This window comes from Ciconia boyciana, chromosome 14, assembly GCF_034638445.1.
Source record: "Ciconia boyciana chromosome 14, ASM3463844v1, whole genome shotgun sequence".
Classification (NCBI taxonomy): Eukaryota; Metazoa; Chordata; class Aves; order Ciconiiformes; family Ciconiidae; genus Ciconia; species Ciconia boyciana.
This window is the reverse complement of record NC_132947.1, coordinates 8,935,989-8,954,308: the sequence shown is the minus strand read 5'-3', so window position 1 is coordinate 8,954,308 and position 18,320 is coordinate 8,935,989. Positions and strand designations below refer to the sequence as shown.

General features: G+C 39.8%; 1 protein-coding gene across 7 annotated transcripts in view; it reads right to left on the bottom strand.

Annotated features, from left to right (window-relative positions):
- Positions 1-1,929: 1,929 nt before the first annotated feature.
- The window catches only part of NFATC2 (nuclear factor of activated T cells 2), a 103,704-nt gene continuing 87,313 nt past the window's right edge, over positions 1,930-18,320 (bottom strand). For 6 of the 7 annotated variants that reach the window (XM_072879232.1, XM_072879235.1, XM_072879234.1 and 3 more), the window contains exon 10: positions 1,930-8,070. In XM_072879232.1, the coding sequence (XP_072735333.1) occupies positions 8,015-8,070 (56 nt within the window). In that variant the 3' untranslated portion in view covers positions 1,930-8,014. Of the gene's footprint in view, positions 8,071-12,476; positions 12,565-18,320 lie in introns of all 7 variants that reach the window. The other variant, XM_072879231.1, reaches the window with a different exon arrangement.

Genomic DNA, 18,320 nt, shown 5'->3' with positions numbered 1-18,320 from the left:
AGAGCTGAGCTTTCACAGGTAGTTAGACAGCTAATAGACTGCAGTGCTCAAAAAAATATATCCTTTTACTAGTTATATTTCTCTATATCTGAGCAACAGATAATGTTTTTATTTTACGTGCTTGCCTTCCTTGCTCTGGTCTGCCTCTGTGCTCTCCCGCTTGATTTCAGCCACAATTTCGGTCCTACCGTCTACTGAATAAAGAGGTGCCTTTGTGCTGCAGTCACCTCTAGTGCCTGGATTTGGCCAATTCATGTGCAGTGCAGCTCCTGCCAGCCTCTCCCGCCTCCCCTTCCCCCCGGGCTTTTGGGTTAAGTGGTTCCTCACAACCTCAGCAATTTTGCTGTGCCAGCAGTCTTGCCCTTCAGTTTAGTAGGAGCTCAAATCCTGTGCTGTGGCCTTCCCTCCCCTAAATAAAAAGAATTCAAGCCCCTCTACAACATGAGCTCACTGAGATGATAGCTGCTCGCAGGAGCAGACGGTTCAACTAAGGCACAGGGGGTGAGCAGAGATAGGGAAGACGAGGACAGTGTTGGGTGGGGAGCTCATCTTTCCTGCAAAGCTCTCTTAGCAGAAGCCTGGTTAAGCATGGCCACCTGAGCAAGACAGTGATGATGTATTTCGAAAAGAATCTGGTATGGAGCTGAAAGGCAGCTTCTTAAATTGAGTAAATTACATTTGTATTTAAAAAAAAAAAAAAAAGAACTTGTAAATCGCATATTTACACAACAGAGCACGCGAGCAAGCGAGTTCTCACACGAAACCCAGATGTTCATTAGAAACATGAATTTTTCTTCCTTGCTGCTACCATGAGAAGTAAAACTGGGAATAAAGTCAGCTATGTTGAAGGGATATAAAGGAGTAAGTTAAGTCTACAAAACCCAGGAAATTTCCCGTTAAGACTAAAAATCTGGGGTACTGTTGTAGTCTTTTAATTTGGACCCAAGATATAAATTAAAGCCAGAGTATCAGGTCAGGTGCTCAAGTTCTCAGCCCTTCGCTGTGGAATTTCCAGGTTAAGTTACTTAAATTTTCCTGTTGCTGAATAAAGCTAAAATCCTGTGTGCCATATATTTGCTCATCATAAAATGTTCTCTCCTAGCCAGTAACAGCTTCTTTGTTGGCGAAGCCTGTCTGGTTTATGAGCTTCCCAGCCTTTGTACAGTGTACTGGGAGTTAAGAACTTCCACATGGCGCTTGCTCTGAGGCTTTTGTGAATAAGCAAAGCAAAGCGCTTGCTCTATATCCAACAAATGCATCAAATATGGTTTGAATTCTCTGTTTTTAAATGCAAAGGATAATATTGATTTTGTTAAGGTAAATGTCTTTAATTGTACGCTATATAAACTCTACTCTTACTGAGACATAATGGGCTCTGGGCATTCTTCCAGCACGGCAGTATGAAAATGTATCTTTTAGTGTCTCCAGTAGAGAAATGCAGAATTAAGATATAGATGAACAAAAATTAAATGGAGTACATCCCCAGTCTCTAAAAAGCATATACTGATGCAGAAGGACATTTACACAGATGGAAATTAATGCTATATTAAGGTCAAAACTCTGGAGTGCTTGTTGATGTGGATTGTTTAGTACTTCTTATCGGGATGGTGCTGGTGGGAATAGAAAATTAAATGAGGGAAAAACAGACAATAAGAGAAAATGAAGAAGTTCATAAAATTGTCACTGTATGAATCAATCTCTCTCATCTACAGAAACGGAATGGGCTCTTGATGCAAAGGGGTACTGGGCATCTCATTAACAAAGAAATACTCCATACTCTGAAATCCTTATGCACGTCCCATTTGTGAGTACTTAGGAGGGTGATGAGGACAAGAAGACTTATCAAGTGGGTGACTCACCCACTTCATATTAGTTTATCGAAGGCAATAAAGATGTTTAAGAATAGACTAAACACTCATGCAGCAGATGATATCCTTTCATTTATTGTTAAACTACCATAGTACAGGCAATATATAAAAATACTTTACAGATAGCAAAAAATCATTACATTGGAGGTTAACAATGTTGTTGTAGGAATGTGAATGATATAAACCCCTTTTGAATTCTTAAAGTTAGGCTTTTCAACACACAGTTTGATTAAAAAGACATCTGTTTGGATGATTTGAGTGACAATTGCTCACTCGTGTATCTATTAACATATGGTTTCACCTGAACATACAGGGTAGGGCTTCAGCAAGGAGGCTTGAACTTCAGGAAGGGGGGGATCACTTCATAATTACACACACTCACACACAGACACACACACAAATATGTAAGTCCCAATTAGGCCACCATTATTAAGACTGAGCTGTACCTTGATTCTCTGTTCCCAGGTCTCACACACTACTTGTGTAGTAAGGTACTGATCAGCATCAGTAAAATGACGGCAGTTTAATCCTGGAATAACTGATAATTCCAACAACACATCTGTGGATTTCTGAGCTATTACAAACACGTAAATCATTATTCATTTTTGTGACTCAGTCATTCCAGAACTTTCTACCCAATTTTGCTATTTTATGAGAGTTATTGAAAAGAAACTCAAAATACTAACTTTTCCCCAGATAACTACTCGTTTGCAGCCTGTATGATCTTTCACAGTACCAGCACCTTCCTTTGAAATTTATTGCAATGGGGGTCAGGTACCAATTTATTTTTTTTTTGTACACCAGGAACAATGAAAATGGCTAAACAAATCTTAAACAGACCATAGTAGATCAGATACTGACTGGTAGTTAAACCAATTGCTATCAGCTGTCACCCGCTGCAGTTATAAAGTAGCAGATATTAAAAAAGACAGATGTCAATCTTATGTCAAACGTTCAAAAAGGTCGATTATTCATTCTGAACTGAGATGAATAAAGAATTATAACTTTCCACGTGTGATGGCAGATAGATGCCTTACATTTACAGGTAAGAAATCGCTGCAATGTAAACGATGAGGAAAACAGTTGATTTCTGGAGAATTTGCAATTCACCTATTCTAAACCCAACATTGACATCTCTTCCTATTGCACAGGAATACGTAATATAAATAACAAACACTCAGAATTGCAGCTAAACTGGAACATCAGATGATTTTAAGTGGTGCAAAATTTATGAAGATCTGAATCAATTTAAGATTTGAAATTAAGACAATCATTTTCTTGAATCCCATCTGGAAGATAATTGTTCCCTATTAAGTAGCAATTTGGAAAGAAATGCAGGGGAAAAAGTCAGATTGAAATATTTAGAAACATATTTCTGAAGTGTTTAAAGCTGTCTTTGAAGTCTTTGGAAAATTTATCCAATACATCTTTTTTAGGACAATAACAATTCAACAACAATTGCATAGAAAATTAATACACTCAGAAAATGAAAATTGATCCTTTATAAATACTACCCTTAATCCAAAAGGTGTTGCATATTTGGTCAGACAAAAAGCATAGACACTTTTTTGTAAAGAAATGGATTACAAAATATACTTTAAAAAACATGCTAGCTAATTTGAGAACTGTTTTAGATATGTTATTAAGCAGCAGCATTTTATACAATAGAGAATAACATAGTGCTGGTTTTGGAAATATTCTACATTCAGAAAATGCTGTATTCCTACAAGAAGAATGGAAGTGATACATATTTACATGGATACAAATAAAGCAAGTGCAAAACCCATGGCTCTTCTACATTCTTTCTACCAATAAAAACACATACATTAGACACTTTCATTCCATCGCTGTTGTTCAGGTCTTACATTTTGCTCATTCTCATGGAGAAAAACAAAAACGGGACTTCATAATTCATTGCAAGTATCTTCACGAGCAATTACTCTCCTGGCAAACTGTACTTCCAACACTCATAACTGACAAAAAAAATCTTCCTGATATCTGTCCACTCCCATTCCACTCTCAGACTGTTTACATATCATGAATGATGATTTTATTCTACGTATTCATATATTTGATGCAGAAGTTTATAGAAGCTCATCCTGTATTTGCAGCCAAAGCTTGGACGGAAAAATGGAAGTAAAAAAAAAATGCACACACGCACAAAAATGAAAGAGATGAACTTTGAGTTCCAACAAGCCCCATGTACTTCGCATGGTATAACTTTGATGGAAAATGCATTAGAGTTGTTCACCCTGTAGACAATGTATTTGGAGGCCTTTGGTACAATGGCAGGAAGGCACTGTGGTGAAACATTCAGATAACTGAGGAAAGACAGAATTTCCTCATGTGCAAATATGGCTATCTTCCAGATAAAGTGAGAACAAATTACTCACAAAATGGTATTAACTCTTCCAAGACTAAGCTAATGCTTCTACAGAAAGAGAGCAAGTTGCATTAAGTAACAAAATATTAATACCAGAAAAACACTGCTCAGCAAGAACAGGAAATAATTTAGTACTGTATATTTTGAAGTTCTTCAGCCTAGCTATATAATTTTAACATATCGGTTTTCTTTTTAAAAAGAGACAACAATGCGTAACGTTATGTCTGAGGATACTCCTTTTTCTCCGGAAATAAATATAAAGTTGGTTAAAGCTGTATTATTTAGCTAACAGTTGCATGTAAAAGCGGATAGAGTAGCACAGCCTGACCTCATGTAGCTGTAAATAAAACCACTAAAATGTAGTCTATATTATATACATCTTATGAACCCTCGATCCAGTAACTGGCTTCATGTGCCTGCATAGGTCTGGCTGACTGCAGCCAATTATAGGATCGTGACCCAAGTTTGTCATGGGGTGTGTGTGTGTGTTCATATAGAATCATATGTATATAATATATCCATATATATATGGTTATATTATATAAAGATACATGTATATGCACCTACACAAACACACATTAATATCTATGCATTAAAAATGAGGAAGAAATACAGCTAATGCAAGCATGAGTAAAGCACTTGTAGCACACTAAAAAAAATCCTCTCCCCCTCTCTATAGCAAAGTGCCCGGCAGAACACATAAGAGCAGTGGAAATCTTATCCTTCAGTGAAAGAGCGGATGTTTCATGGGTGCATCCTGCAAAGTAGCTTCAATGGAGCATTGTAGGGGCTCAGGGGTTTGCCTGCCTGCGTCCCTTTGAAGGTTGAAAAACTTTTGCTATATGTGTCCACATTTTTCTTGTCTGCTTTATACATTTATGCGTTATAGTAAAAAGGGGAGAAAGATGCTTAAATGATCAGTGGGGGACAGCAAGAAAAAATAAAAATACAAATAAAAATGAGTCCACATCGTGAACATGCATACTGCAATGGCTCATTGCAGGAGAAGGTTGCTAGTGGATTAGGTGCGCAGTTATCTGACTTTGAGATCAGCCATTCATCTATATACAGAGGACTATTGACAAGCAGTTGCTATGGTCAATCACCAAATAAGCAGCAATATTTTTAGACTACGTCAGTGAGTCTACAGATTTGAAAAGAAGTTCATCTTCTTCTTTGATATTCTATTTAAAATCCAGCAAGATAAAAGTTTCTGTCAGTTATTTGGGAATTTTTGGTTTTCTGTGAATGGGGTTTTGGTTTGTTTTTTAAATTTCTCCTATACTTTACAGGTTGGATCAGGGAAAATAGTCATTTTTGATACTTCCAAGTGTGAATTCTGTGAAACCGGGAGACACGTTTGGTCTGTTCTTTTACTCAGCTGCAGCGAAGCACTTCTGACAGGCAACTTTTGGCCTGAGGAATTTTTCAAAATTGTCCAAAACATCAGGCTGCATTAAAAATCCAAAATATATGTCAGATTCTGGCAAACTGGCAGTTTTAAAACAATCCAGAATAGCTTATTTGAGGCATGTCAGCCAGCTGAAGTACTATACAAGTGGTGTTGAACGATCAGTAATTCCCCTGTGCAGAAGTCATTTCAGCTAGTCCAAGCCTCAGTTTTGTTTCTGTAAAAGTCAAGAATAAAAAAGGCCATTTTCACCTCTGCAGGTAACAGGCTGAGGCTTGGCTATCTCGATATTCATCCTGATGCAAGATGTGGAGCTCACAATATGAGCACCAGAATGAGGCATCCTCAGCCAGCGACTTTCTGGTGTTGCTAAAATAGGATACAGGGGACTCATTTTGTGACAAAAGATTTGGATTTCACTAAGTGGGCTACCGCCTGCTACCACTTGCCATCTTACACTAGCACTGCTGGTGTGTGTTAGCAGTACTTCAAGGGGAAAAAGAAACAAACTCCCCAAGCTGTGTTACTAATGCCAGTTTGGGATTTGCCATCGGGAAGAGCTCTGCTCTGGTTCTGGACCTAGGCTTGGTTGAATCCAGAGCTCAGAGCTGCTCCTGTGAAATTCAGATTTCAGTTTAAGATCCAAGATTATAGGTGAGACCTAGGTCAGGTGTTCTGGAAAGTCTAATGCTTCTATCTCTAACTCTAAAACTGAAGATCTTGCAGAGTTTAAGTGCCAGCTTTTATTGCCAGAAAATATGTTCTTCTCAATACTCCTGAAAAGACTGTGCTGAACCGAGCACATACTCTGCAGGGTTTGTGCAAGATCTTTCTTACACTATTGGGAAATCAATTATACAGCTGCTCTGCTGGTCTGCTGTATTCATATAACCTAATTCCTGCCATGAGCACGTGGACACATTGGTATTCAGCAAAGTTTACTGTGAAACAACTGAGAACAGGATAGATTCACTGTGTTTTCTAGAATAGAGCTCAGGCTCTGCACTCTTAAAAATATCAGCGTTCCTCATTTACAAAACCAGAAAAGATTACTACGTATTTCCTACAATATTATGGCTATCTTTTACTGTACATTGATTATCCACTCATGATGCCTTTTTATCACACTGTGGTAGCAATGACACACCAAAATGTTATAAACTTGCTAGCTGTACAACTGCAGATGGCAGCAGTTATCTCTTATTGTGATAAGCCTGTGTCAGTACAGTATATTCTAACACATGAAGCAAAACATAACAAACATACTAACTCACGTGGAAATTTAACCTTTCCAGAAATTGCTGGTAGCTTTGCAAAGCTAAAGAGACAAGGTGAATATAAGTAAGTGTATACTTTTTGTGGAACATATACCTTCTGTAAGATGCAATTATTTTCCTCTGCAGCTTGTGTGGTTAAATGTTACAGCTGCTAAATGAGACAAGTTATGAGCCAATAGCAGGTTCTATATGAAAAGAAACAGCAACAATTTATTAGAGAGAAAATATCTAAGATGTGTTCATACACTGCCTAAATATTAATAAGGATCAATCATTAAATCTTTGGATTTACTGTGACTCCTATATATTAATCTCTGTTTTATCTGGGTTTATTTTACCTTCGGACAGGTGTTACAACTGCTGAATTGCTCTTTTCACTGGTTCTCTGTGAGCATCCTTCTCCTTCAAATTCCTATCCAGTCTGACAAGAAAAATGAAGAAAACTCCTGGATTCAGCTGACATCTACTGTTTGAAATACTGATCACAGTGCTCAGAGTCAGAAAAAAATGGCTTTTGATCCCAGGTCGGATAAAGGCTGAGCAAGCTTGGGTTGCCTCAGTTTCCTACAACAATAAAATTTCTCAAAAGGGCTTTGAGACCTGGAGGGCAAGTCATTGTTAGTGAACTGCAAAATGTCATTATTCTTTTATGGAATATATTACTCTTTCTTCCCCCATTTCCCACCCCACCCAAATAAGCACTAATATATAACCTCCCTTGCTTTGTGCGGTGTTCAGGAGTGACATCTCCCTTCTCCCTTATTACTAAGATAGATCGATACATAGATAGATATTTTGCAGCAGGCTTGAAGAGTTTCCTCAGACAGATACTCTGTTATACAAGAACAATATGATCTTTGGACAAAAGGAAGGGTGTCCTTCGTGATGTTTACAGAGAGAGGTGGTGAGTTGCTTAATTAAGGCTGTCAGCTTGATGCCAATACATTGTTCCTTGCATTGAACTGGTGCCTTGAGATGAACAGTTAAGGAAGCAGGAGGTTGCAGGGGCATTGGAAGGATCTAAGAGGTCAGTTACGGAAGGATTCGGTAAAAGTTGTCTCACAAATCTCCTCTTCTATGTCTGATTTCTGGCAGGGAGTCCAGAAAATTCCTTCCTGATAATTTCGTTAACTGTGAAATAAAAGAAAGAGGAAGAAATGTTAGAGCAAGTTCAAAATCACAAGAAATAAAAGCAATCCTTGGGCAGTTTGCTATTAAACTGAAAATATCCCCTCTGTATTCACAACATAATTTTATTAGAACTTAAAACTTTTAGTCTTAATTACCCAGACTACATATTTTTGGAAGACCAGGGGGAAGGAGCAGAGAGAGGGGGTTTACGCTGTGTTCAGCATGCTTCAAGTACCATGAAAACACAACTGAGAAGCTGTACCATGTGTCCAGTACCTGCTACATCCCTTATGTACACAACACTTGCCCTCTTTCACAGACAGTTCCTTTACCCGAGGTAAAAAAAAAAAAATCTGTAAGTATCTGTGCATTTTAACATTTTCACTAGGCTGAAATAAGAATATTCTGAAAAGAGAAAGGCCAGACTTGGAGGAAATATAGTGGACAGTGCTGAAAACAGAGATTGCAATTCAGGTGAAAAAGTGTTGGGTTTTTTGTGGTTTTGTCATTTGTTTTTTTTTTAATCTCACTGTAGACCCTGTTTGCTCTACATTTTTGTTACCGTTTCTTTGTAGATTATAGCATAAGCAAACTTCCATGCACCACTATGATACTCTAAGAGGCTGGGACAGGCTTGTTAATAAAGCTCAAGAGATGACACTGAAGAACTTTGTTCTCTGTTTAAAAAAACAGAACAATATTACGTGTTATATACAACAGACATTCTCTCCTCTGTACCTTTCACACTTATTTGCCTAAAGCACCCTTTGGTACCTCCTGGAACAACATTTCTTTCTCTAGGCAGCGATTTCATTAGGAGAGACATGAGTGTTTTGGTGCAAAACTCCAGAACTGCCTGTTTTGGGGCTCCATTTCACATGCAGCTCCTTGGTGCTGTATTCACCAAGGCGGTCGACAGTTCGGAAACTACTTTGACAAATTGGCCTTAAAACCAAAAGACCAAATTTTCTAAGGTTTCAGAACCCAGATCTAAATGATTTCTCCCTGTTGATATTTAAGGGCTAAGTCAAGGACTAATTCAAACCAGAGAAGACCCTCACCCAAGACTGATTAATCCTCAGGTATGCAGCTGTAAGACTCCCCCATATTTAGGCCGATTTCTAACAAATGTTTATGAAAAATTTTAATTAACATAGTATTTCACCACTTCCCAACAATTAAAAAAAATGGTGCCCGATCACTTATTGTCTCTGGGAAGGGGAACACATGTATTAATTTTTAGTAGTTATGACTACTAGTTTGAAAGCTCCCTCCACTCTACATGCAATGGAATTTATCTCTGAGAAAGTACAAGATCTATGTTTTACGCAAAGCTCCATGTTATTACTGTACAGATGTCTGCTGCAGTCAGCTATGCTCCTCAAGGACTAAGTATTTGCACAGAGCACAGCACAGGTGCTTGACGGGAGGAGCAGGGAGCCAGCCCTCCGCATTTCCAGGTACAGTAAACTCTCTTGAAGGGACCCCATAGCCTGTGCCACACAAGGCAGTTTCCATCCCTCTGTGCTCAAAAATCCCACTGTTAACAGCCCAGAGTTTAGCTCTTCCTAATTCCAGCCAGGAAATGCCTGATATCTGTCAGATTAGTGCCTCTTAGAGAGGACATGGGCAAAACCAGCATGGCTGACAGCAGAACTCCTGTCCTCTCCTGCTGCCCAACCTTCTACCTGCCACCGTCACCTGCTGGCTTCGGCCAGCCGTTTGGGTGAATTCTTGCAAATAAAGCACGTATGTGGGGTGCTTGGTGTGTTGCTGCTCTGCAGTGCAAGGAAGCAACCAGTGGGAGGTGAGGTTGGTCCACTTTCACGGAGAAAAACCTCCTTCAGCTCAGCTAAAAGAGCTTCCTGTTTGCTCTACCCAGGAAATGAGAGGAGCAGGTCTTCAATGGAAATTTTTCACAGCCTCAGCTAAAAATAGCAGTGAGGTAAAAGAAGTGGGCACCCACTCTTACAGGGTCATTTCCTTTCTAAAAACAAGTGGGCTGAGACTGCAGGCCGATTTATTTATCGACACGTTTGTTTGAGCAGCCAGCATACCAAAAATACCGTGTATGAGTTTCCTTTCATTTAATACAGCCACCACTTATGGAAATATCGGAGTCAACAGTCGTCTTCGTCTAGGAAGGGTTAAATATTAAGTGAAAAATGAGCAGGTAATTAAAGGGAGTTTACTAAACCTACAGTCTTTTGAAGGGTCCGGTTTTCGTTCTGTTTGCCAGCCTGAGCTTTAGGCAAAGTGAAATCCATCGTGCAGCACCAGCAGACCACGAGCCCAGAGCTTGGCCAGTGTGGGGACCGCCGCTTGCCGGCTCCGGGCAGGTTGGACAGTGCAGTAAAGGGCTTACTCAGCCTGCAAACTTCACTTTCCCTTCTGTGCGCTTCTTGAGAAGTCAGCAGTGGGTTTTGCGGGCTGTGGTTATGGGGGGACTACAATCTGTAAAGAGCTAAAAAGTTGCAGGGGAATAGTATGATACATTAACCCCATAGACGGGCTGCAGGACCATGCTTGGGTGCAGCTGGACACTCTCTGTGCAAGCTCTTACAGGTGGCAAACTGGATTTTTCTTGTAAGCATCTGAATGACAAGGGAGCTTCCTGTTATCAGTTGGCCTGAATGTCCTGTAGTCACCCTGAATTTCACCTAAATCCATGTGGCGACGGGAGTTAGGTGCAGTTTAAGCTGGGCAATGCTAGTCTGGGAGCTCTAAGGAAAGGATGTCTAAGTCAATGGTTGTCCCAGCACAAAAAGTCCTAATCTACAACCAGAGCCCCTAAATCTAATGAATATATGAACCTAACAGGAATGGATCCCAAGGCGAGTACCTCTCTTCCAGCTTGGAGTCACCTCCAGACTGAGTCTAGAGAAATCACACATCTTTGGTGATCTGCTCCAGATTTGGGAGCACATGGATCCAGATCCAGGTGTAATCTCAGTGAGACTTGGGTTTCAATAGTAGCTTGAACAAAATCAGCAAACTGAGACATATCTAAACTTCAGAGGAAGCTGAGATCATGTGCTGAACTTGCTATTCTGAACTCCCATCTATCTTTTTTTGGTAGCGTGGTTAAAATGTATCTCAAGTATCGGTTCTCATTATTTGCTCATTTCTAGCCGAGAGGAAATGGAGATGATGTGATTAATAAATAAAATATTGTTATTTAAGGTGCCTGGCATGTGGCAACTCTGGAGCACACTGCTATTGATCCATTTAATGACAAAGAACTGATTAAATGGGGCAATGAGGACATATGCAAAGATAATGAAAGATTAAATAATTAAAAAAAAAGATATTGAAATTACAGCCGACGTCAGCCATCCAGACCAAGGAAATGCCTAGTTAGGCCTGAATCCCTTCAGCATATCTTCTGTTAGATACTGCTGTTCTAAGAGTCTTACAACAGCCTCGGTGCTTGGAGATCCCCAAGTTAGCTGAATACGAGAGGCTGGCTGAAATCATGGGACAAATGTCTGCGTTCTTCTAATCACTCAGCTTTGATGGGTTAGAGTCAGTCTCTTAAGCTTCAGGCCTCAAAGACATTTAAGACTCTAATTCACATCCTCTCAGATAGAAATCTGGAGTGTATTCACTTGCGGGATGATAGTGGGTTGTATTAAATACTGAGTTTCAACTAGTAGTCCAGAGACAGAAAACAGTCTCCAATTTTAGCTGGCAATGAGTCAGGCTCCTTGTAATTGATTATATACACGCACACACACTCATATGCATGCGTGTGCACACACTCACACACGCATCGGAGTAACTTTACTAGCGCTATTCCATGTATATGTCTGGAATAACACCGATGAAGTCAATGCTGTCACAGCACTATACCCGTGGCAGTGACTGGGGTCTTGTGCCCTTTGGGGATCCTGCAAGAGTGAGGGTCTCATCAGAGGAGGCCAAGCTCAGCTCCAGTGGGCTCCTCCCTGCACTGGATCCTGGACATTCCGTGTTTGCTCCGCTGACGCTGCCAAGAGGCAGTTTACATGCAAAGCCAACACAAGACACACAGGGAGGAACTGATGGCCTATCAGGGACTGAGAAGGAAAGTTGAACCCTGAATTTTTAGGGTGCCCTCAAAACGTCTCCAGGCAAACCATGGTCCTAACGTGGTTCTAGCTGCTGCCTTGGAATGACAGGATGCTTTAGCCCAGCATGCACAACCCCATCTCTCCTTCCCTGCCCACCAGGCCCCACCTACTTCAGGACAGCTCTGTGGTACACAAGTGGGGAAGAAAAAGAGTGAAAAAAAATGAAATTAAATAAGTAAGATTTTAAACCCTCTAAGCCAAATAAAAAGGGGCATGACTTTTTAATTGAAAAAAAAATAAATAAAGGTTAAGAGAAACACACAGCTGGAGAAAAGGCAGAAAAATACCAATTACCTTTCTTTTTGATTGCTTGGATCAAAGATCACAGTCATTCTTTTTCATATAATGTTTTGTATCCAGCTAAGGTGTGTATCTATCAGCTCTGAAAAAGATTTGCAAAACCATTTTTGAGAAAAAAAAGTAACCTTTGACCTGTGTTGCAAGGCCAAATGTTACAGTTTTCAGCTACTCTTTCATTTTGTGGTTTAATTTATTAAAAGGACATTTCAGCATATACAATACATAAGGCAGAACCTAACCGCTGACCTTTCTGTTTGCTCAGATCCAGCACTAGATTTTACTTTTTTCCCCTCTTTTCTCAACTGATATTATCTAAAAATAAGTATGCAAAAAATTACACTCCTAAATTGATCACAAAACATATGCGAAATGCTGGTAATTTGATCTGAGACTTCAGAGGCACAGGAGGTCCATGTGTCTTGTAAGTCAGGTCAAAGACTAGTCACTGCCTTTTGCAAAATTCAGTTATATTATCATCTTAGTGGCCCAAATAAAACATGACACATTTATGCCAGATCAAAAGTCAGTCCCTTTTAAATAAGAGATCTAACCACAGTGGCTGTGTAAATTAGACTTTGCCTTAATTGTGAAGAACAGGAAAGATATGCGCAAAGTAATTATGGAGGTTACAGTCTTTGCTTCAAACACAAATAAGGTGAAATTTTTTTCTCATAAAATGGCAATATTTAAAATTCTGTTTCATTTTTTTTCTGTCTGATCTTTTTAGATTTCTTTTGAATTCATGAAAGCATTTGGCACTTCTGCAAAACCATGTGGAAATAAAAAAAAATAATTGCAATATTAAGGAGGAAAAAGTGCTTCTTAAAAACTAAGTTACTTTTGAGTGCAACATTCAGAAGTGTCTTTGCTGCTGGATTTCAGGTGACTATATATAGAAAAGAAATATTTTACTTGGCTCCCAGAGATTGTGCAGCCACGTATCATACACTGGAACCTACCACTCAGTACACAGCTTATTTTATATTCTGCATTCTGGAAAATCAGCTTTTGCACATGCAAGCAGAGCAACTAATTGACTGGTAAATACAAACTTAGGTGTATCAGGCACAAGGAGCCCAAACCCAACAAACTGTGTTGGGGAAAAAATACTGGGTGTGCGTGGGGGGTTGTTTTATAAATCAACAGCAATGAAAGGCTTTTTTTTCTGGAAAATGGGAACGTATAACTACTAAGAGGTTCTTAGCTGTAAAGCTTTACTTTAATTACATGTCAGAAAAAGGTTTTACTCCTTAATGAAATAATGCCAATAGATGCACCCTGCAACTTTTCTTCCTTGTCCTGCTTGTAATCTATGTAGTCTATGTAAACTATAAACCTCTTCAACACCATCCAGCCCAACAGCAATCAGGTCACCTTCATTAATTAAGCAAACTCTTGGAAGAAGTTACTGATCTCAAACTAAGTGGCAATTCAAGTCCCATGATGCATTTTTGCTATAATAGTTTCAACAGACTCAAAACCCATCGGCATCTTTTCATTAATTTAACATCATAATATAGATATCTGATGGAAAACAGAATCTAAATAAAATGCATATTTTTGGCTAAAGCCTGTCCCAACTGAAATCAATATCTAAACTCCTCATGATTCACAGGATCTGGATTTCACTCATGACATTTAAATACCCTTCCCTTATATTTCAATATAGTTCCAGAGTGAGACGCAAAACTAAAACAATCAGTATCTATGGTACTATCCTACCCAAAATCTTTAACAGGAAGCTGGGTTTGCCTGTAAGAAAAGAACAGAAAATAAAGATAGCACTTCTGCTAAAAAAAAATTTCAGTGTCCTAAACGCACGGTACATCAAAACAAGAAGGAAATACTCAAAACACAAATCTGTCTGTGACACTACCCCGGAAATTTTAAGGATTTTCTAAGTACTTTCATTATTGTCAGTGTGCTTCCAGAAAAGATCAACAGCCTACCACTACAAAACAACTGCATTCAAACTGTCAGGAAAAAGCGTGACCTAGTGGTTAGAGCAGAAGACTGGACAGTGGGACTCCAGAGCTTGGACTTCTGCTATATCATCATCCTGCCATATGGCCCTGGCCAAGTCCAAAGTATCTCTGAAGGACCATATTTATTATAGGTTTGCTTTGGTCTTAAAAATGCAGAGACTGTGAAGGCCACACTCAGGGAACTTAAATAATACATGCCTAGCTAACAGAAAAAAGCCTGAAGTGATGATGACCTGCACAGAACAAGCCTATGCTAAGCGTGTGGATGTAGTAGAGAGCAATCATTTTCAAAAGTCCCTACACGCATGTTTTAAAGTCCTTAGGTAGTTGAGATCCCAAACTACCAAAGACATGAGGTGCTGAGCTCACTTAGGCACTCTAAAAATTCTAATAGGCAACAATTTAAGTTACCAACCTAACATCTTTAAACCCACAGATGCCAGTCAATGTTGGAGTGCTCAATACCTCTAAAAATTAGGTCCTAAGTATTTCTATTAGGAAATTGAGCCAACATAGGCAACAGAGAGCGCTTTGAAGACAGTGACCTGTTCTGACTGTATGGCATCTAAAGTCAGGAGAATAAGGAGCATCCCTCAGCCCTGGGGATGCCTTGTCCTGGGAGACACTGGGGTACCACTTGTGAGAAGCTGCACGGATGCTCTCTTCACTGACTGTGCAGGAAGTCTGGGACCGGTATCCCAAGACGGTTTGTAGCCTGAATAATTTATTTTAGATAAGCAACCTTTGATTTTGTTTATTCATGCATACTCCTCAGACAGAAGTTGTTATTCTGCAAACTGTTTCCTCCAGCTGAGTTCTCCTCAGTGTTACAAAGCAAAGTGGCCAGATACAAGGGAAGGAAAACAGAGCAGATTCCAGCAGCAGAGATAATGTGAAACCTGCGCTGCTCTCCCTGTACTACCCGCCGTGCATGAAGCTGTTGGGTGCCTGTCCTACTTTGCCATGCCTCGCTTCAGCTTGTTACACAAATGGTTACAATCTTGTAAATCAGTAATAAGTTGCACCTGAGCCTGTAAGTGATTAGTTAAAAATCATTACACTTCCATGGCCAGAGGACTTTCACACAGTTAATCAGTTAAGAAAAGAACTGGGTGTTAACTGTTTGTTTAATTCCCTGGAAGGCCAGTTTATTGAGACCCTGTAGCAAGAGGACTGAAATCTCATGTGCAAACAATATATGGGAGAATTATATTGCTTACAAACGACATACTCTCCTGGAGAAACAGGTGCCAAATGTTGCCCTGAAGTGAGCTGAATGGAGAAACTCTAAGGCTGCGCAGGTGCCATTTGTGGTGCTTTCAGTTATTTAATCTGTTTGATCCCTGTTTGAATCTATTGGAAATCAAAGAGTTAAGTTTTCTAGGTACCTTCTCCATGAACCAGGAAACTGGGCTTATGTGATATTTGCCGGACATACATGCACACACGCACGAGCTTTCTCATCCTGGGTTGTTAACTGGAACAGCAAGAGAAAGAGCAATTTTTGCTCCGGAGTGTGATTTCCTGTTTGCTTGATGGATTTCAGTATTTAGTCGTCAATTTTTTATCAGAAGATTCTAAGATAGGTGCAAACCCTGCCTACACATCGACTGGAGGAAGAATTCACATCAGCTGGCAATCTGGAAAGTGCACCTTCAGGCACAATTTCATGCCATCTCCTTCCTGCCTGGTTAGGCTTCAGCATATCACTGCGGGAAGCTGTTGCAGCTCATCTGCAGGCTCAGTCCCCCTGGTATAAAAATCCCCAAATTTAGAGGAGCTGCATCTTAGTCACTGCATGACTATAATGGGAAGAGGCACCCCATCAAGCTGGGGTGTTTCTTTAAATCTCATTCTCAGCACCCTTTTTCTGCCTGGTCCACAGCGCTGCATTTACTGAAACTGAACCTGAGGGATGGCGTTCAGGGTGGCACCCAGTGCCAGGCGCTGCCAATCTCATTCATGGGTTACCTGACCAAGGACTGGCTCTGAATATTAATGCCGACACTGCCAGGAACTATATGAATATGAAGCAAAAACGCTTGTAATATCAAATTTGCTAAGACTATGATAAATATCCTGTTTATTTATTAGATAAATGCTTTAAGTCTGTTTAGTCACTACACGTAAGGCATAAAGGGACTGGAATAAGATCTGATAGCTTTGTGCAGTTCTTCTACAAGTGTCAGCAGCCACTCTGGGAAGCGTACCTTGCAAGTGGAAAACTAGATCAGCCTGGGTGCAATGAGGAACTCCAGGCCACCGTGGATTTGGTTTGTAGTAGCTTTCCATAACAAAGTCTTTCTTTAACTGACTTTCTTTCTGCTCACATATATTTAGATATGACTTTCATTCTGCAGTACTCTGATGCCAGATAGTTTTGGCTGAAATTGTAAGGGAAGGGACACATGTTTGAGTCATGCAGTTGGCTCTCTCTAGTTGATGGTTAGCAAGTTACTGAGAAAAGATGAAGTGTGTATTTAGTTTTAGTTAACATGCAATGAGATCAAGTAAAATATTCCAAGTAGAATATGCACATAATAAATAAATATACAAAAACTTATACCAATAGGGGATGGAGTTCATTTTCTTAAACCGCATTAGTTGGCTAAACCAATACAGAAATATTAGGCTGATGGACTGAAGCTTAAGAAACACAAGGCAAGAGTCTTCATTTTGCCACTCCTAACTCTTGATCTAACTCTGTGGCAGCTGCTGCTGCTGCTGCTGCAAAGCACAAGGGTGAACTGCGCTCACATCTATTTTTGTGTGCGTGGTTTGGACCTTATGAATTTGCTACATAACTGCTGAGATAAGCAATGCCATTTGGCATTAAGACATATTTCTTTTAGATTAAAACCAGCAAAACCAAAGGAGGTTGGTGGTGATTTTTTCTACAGTAGCTTGCACCTCATGGTTTAAAAGCTGATGAAATTGGTAATAGATACCACAATGCCTCTAAAATAGTAACTGCCGTCAGGAAAGGCACACAAGCGATAGCACTATTTATTCACATGTCACTTTGCAGTTTCATCATTCTCCTAGACTTAACATATTTACTAAGAGGCAATATGAGTCATTCAGCAAAGTGTTTCAAAAACAGAGAGAGAAAAGCGAATGGATGGGAGAAAGCTATTTTTTACAAGAAATAATTGGGGGGTAGGAACCGAAGAACAGTTACAGCATGTTCAGGATTAGCTGAAAGTAACAAGAATAGGCAATGCTGCTGCTTTTTTTATTTCTGTCACAAAGGAACTACTAGAACAAATATTTAATTGAGGGGAAACAAACCATTTAACAAATATTTAATTAAGGGGAAACAAACCATATAACCCTTCCCTTCGGGCAGTTTTGCAGGGGATGAACAGTCAATAATGTAATCTATTTTCCTCCCTTTGAGCACTAGCGCTTATGTCTATTAATCCACAAAACTATTTACTGGCTCTAATTCTCTGGCATCTTATCTTCTGCTGTGTCTTAACTTTGCAAGCATCCCTGCTGAAGGACTTGTGGATTCTTGCAGAACCCGGGGCTCCCCAGCAAACCAGGTTTCCCTCTGAACATGTCTGAACTGAATTTTGAGCCTGGTTCTCAGGAGAAAACAGCCAGCAGAAAATCACTGTCCCAAGGTAACAGGGAAGATGCACAAGTGGCCTATGAACAATTTTGCCAGACAAACCAAGCTCTCCTCTGGAACAGACATGCAAATAACCTTCTGCTTGCAATTACTCTGCTTTCACAAACAACTTCAGAACAGCGAGTGCGAAGAAGGCATATGTTTCTTATGTGCCTTATTTTAAAGAGGATTATGGGCAGTAGGCACACTGTTTGTAGTGAAAAACACTGAGCAGGG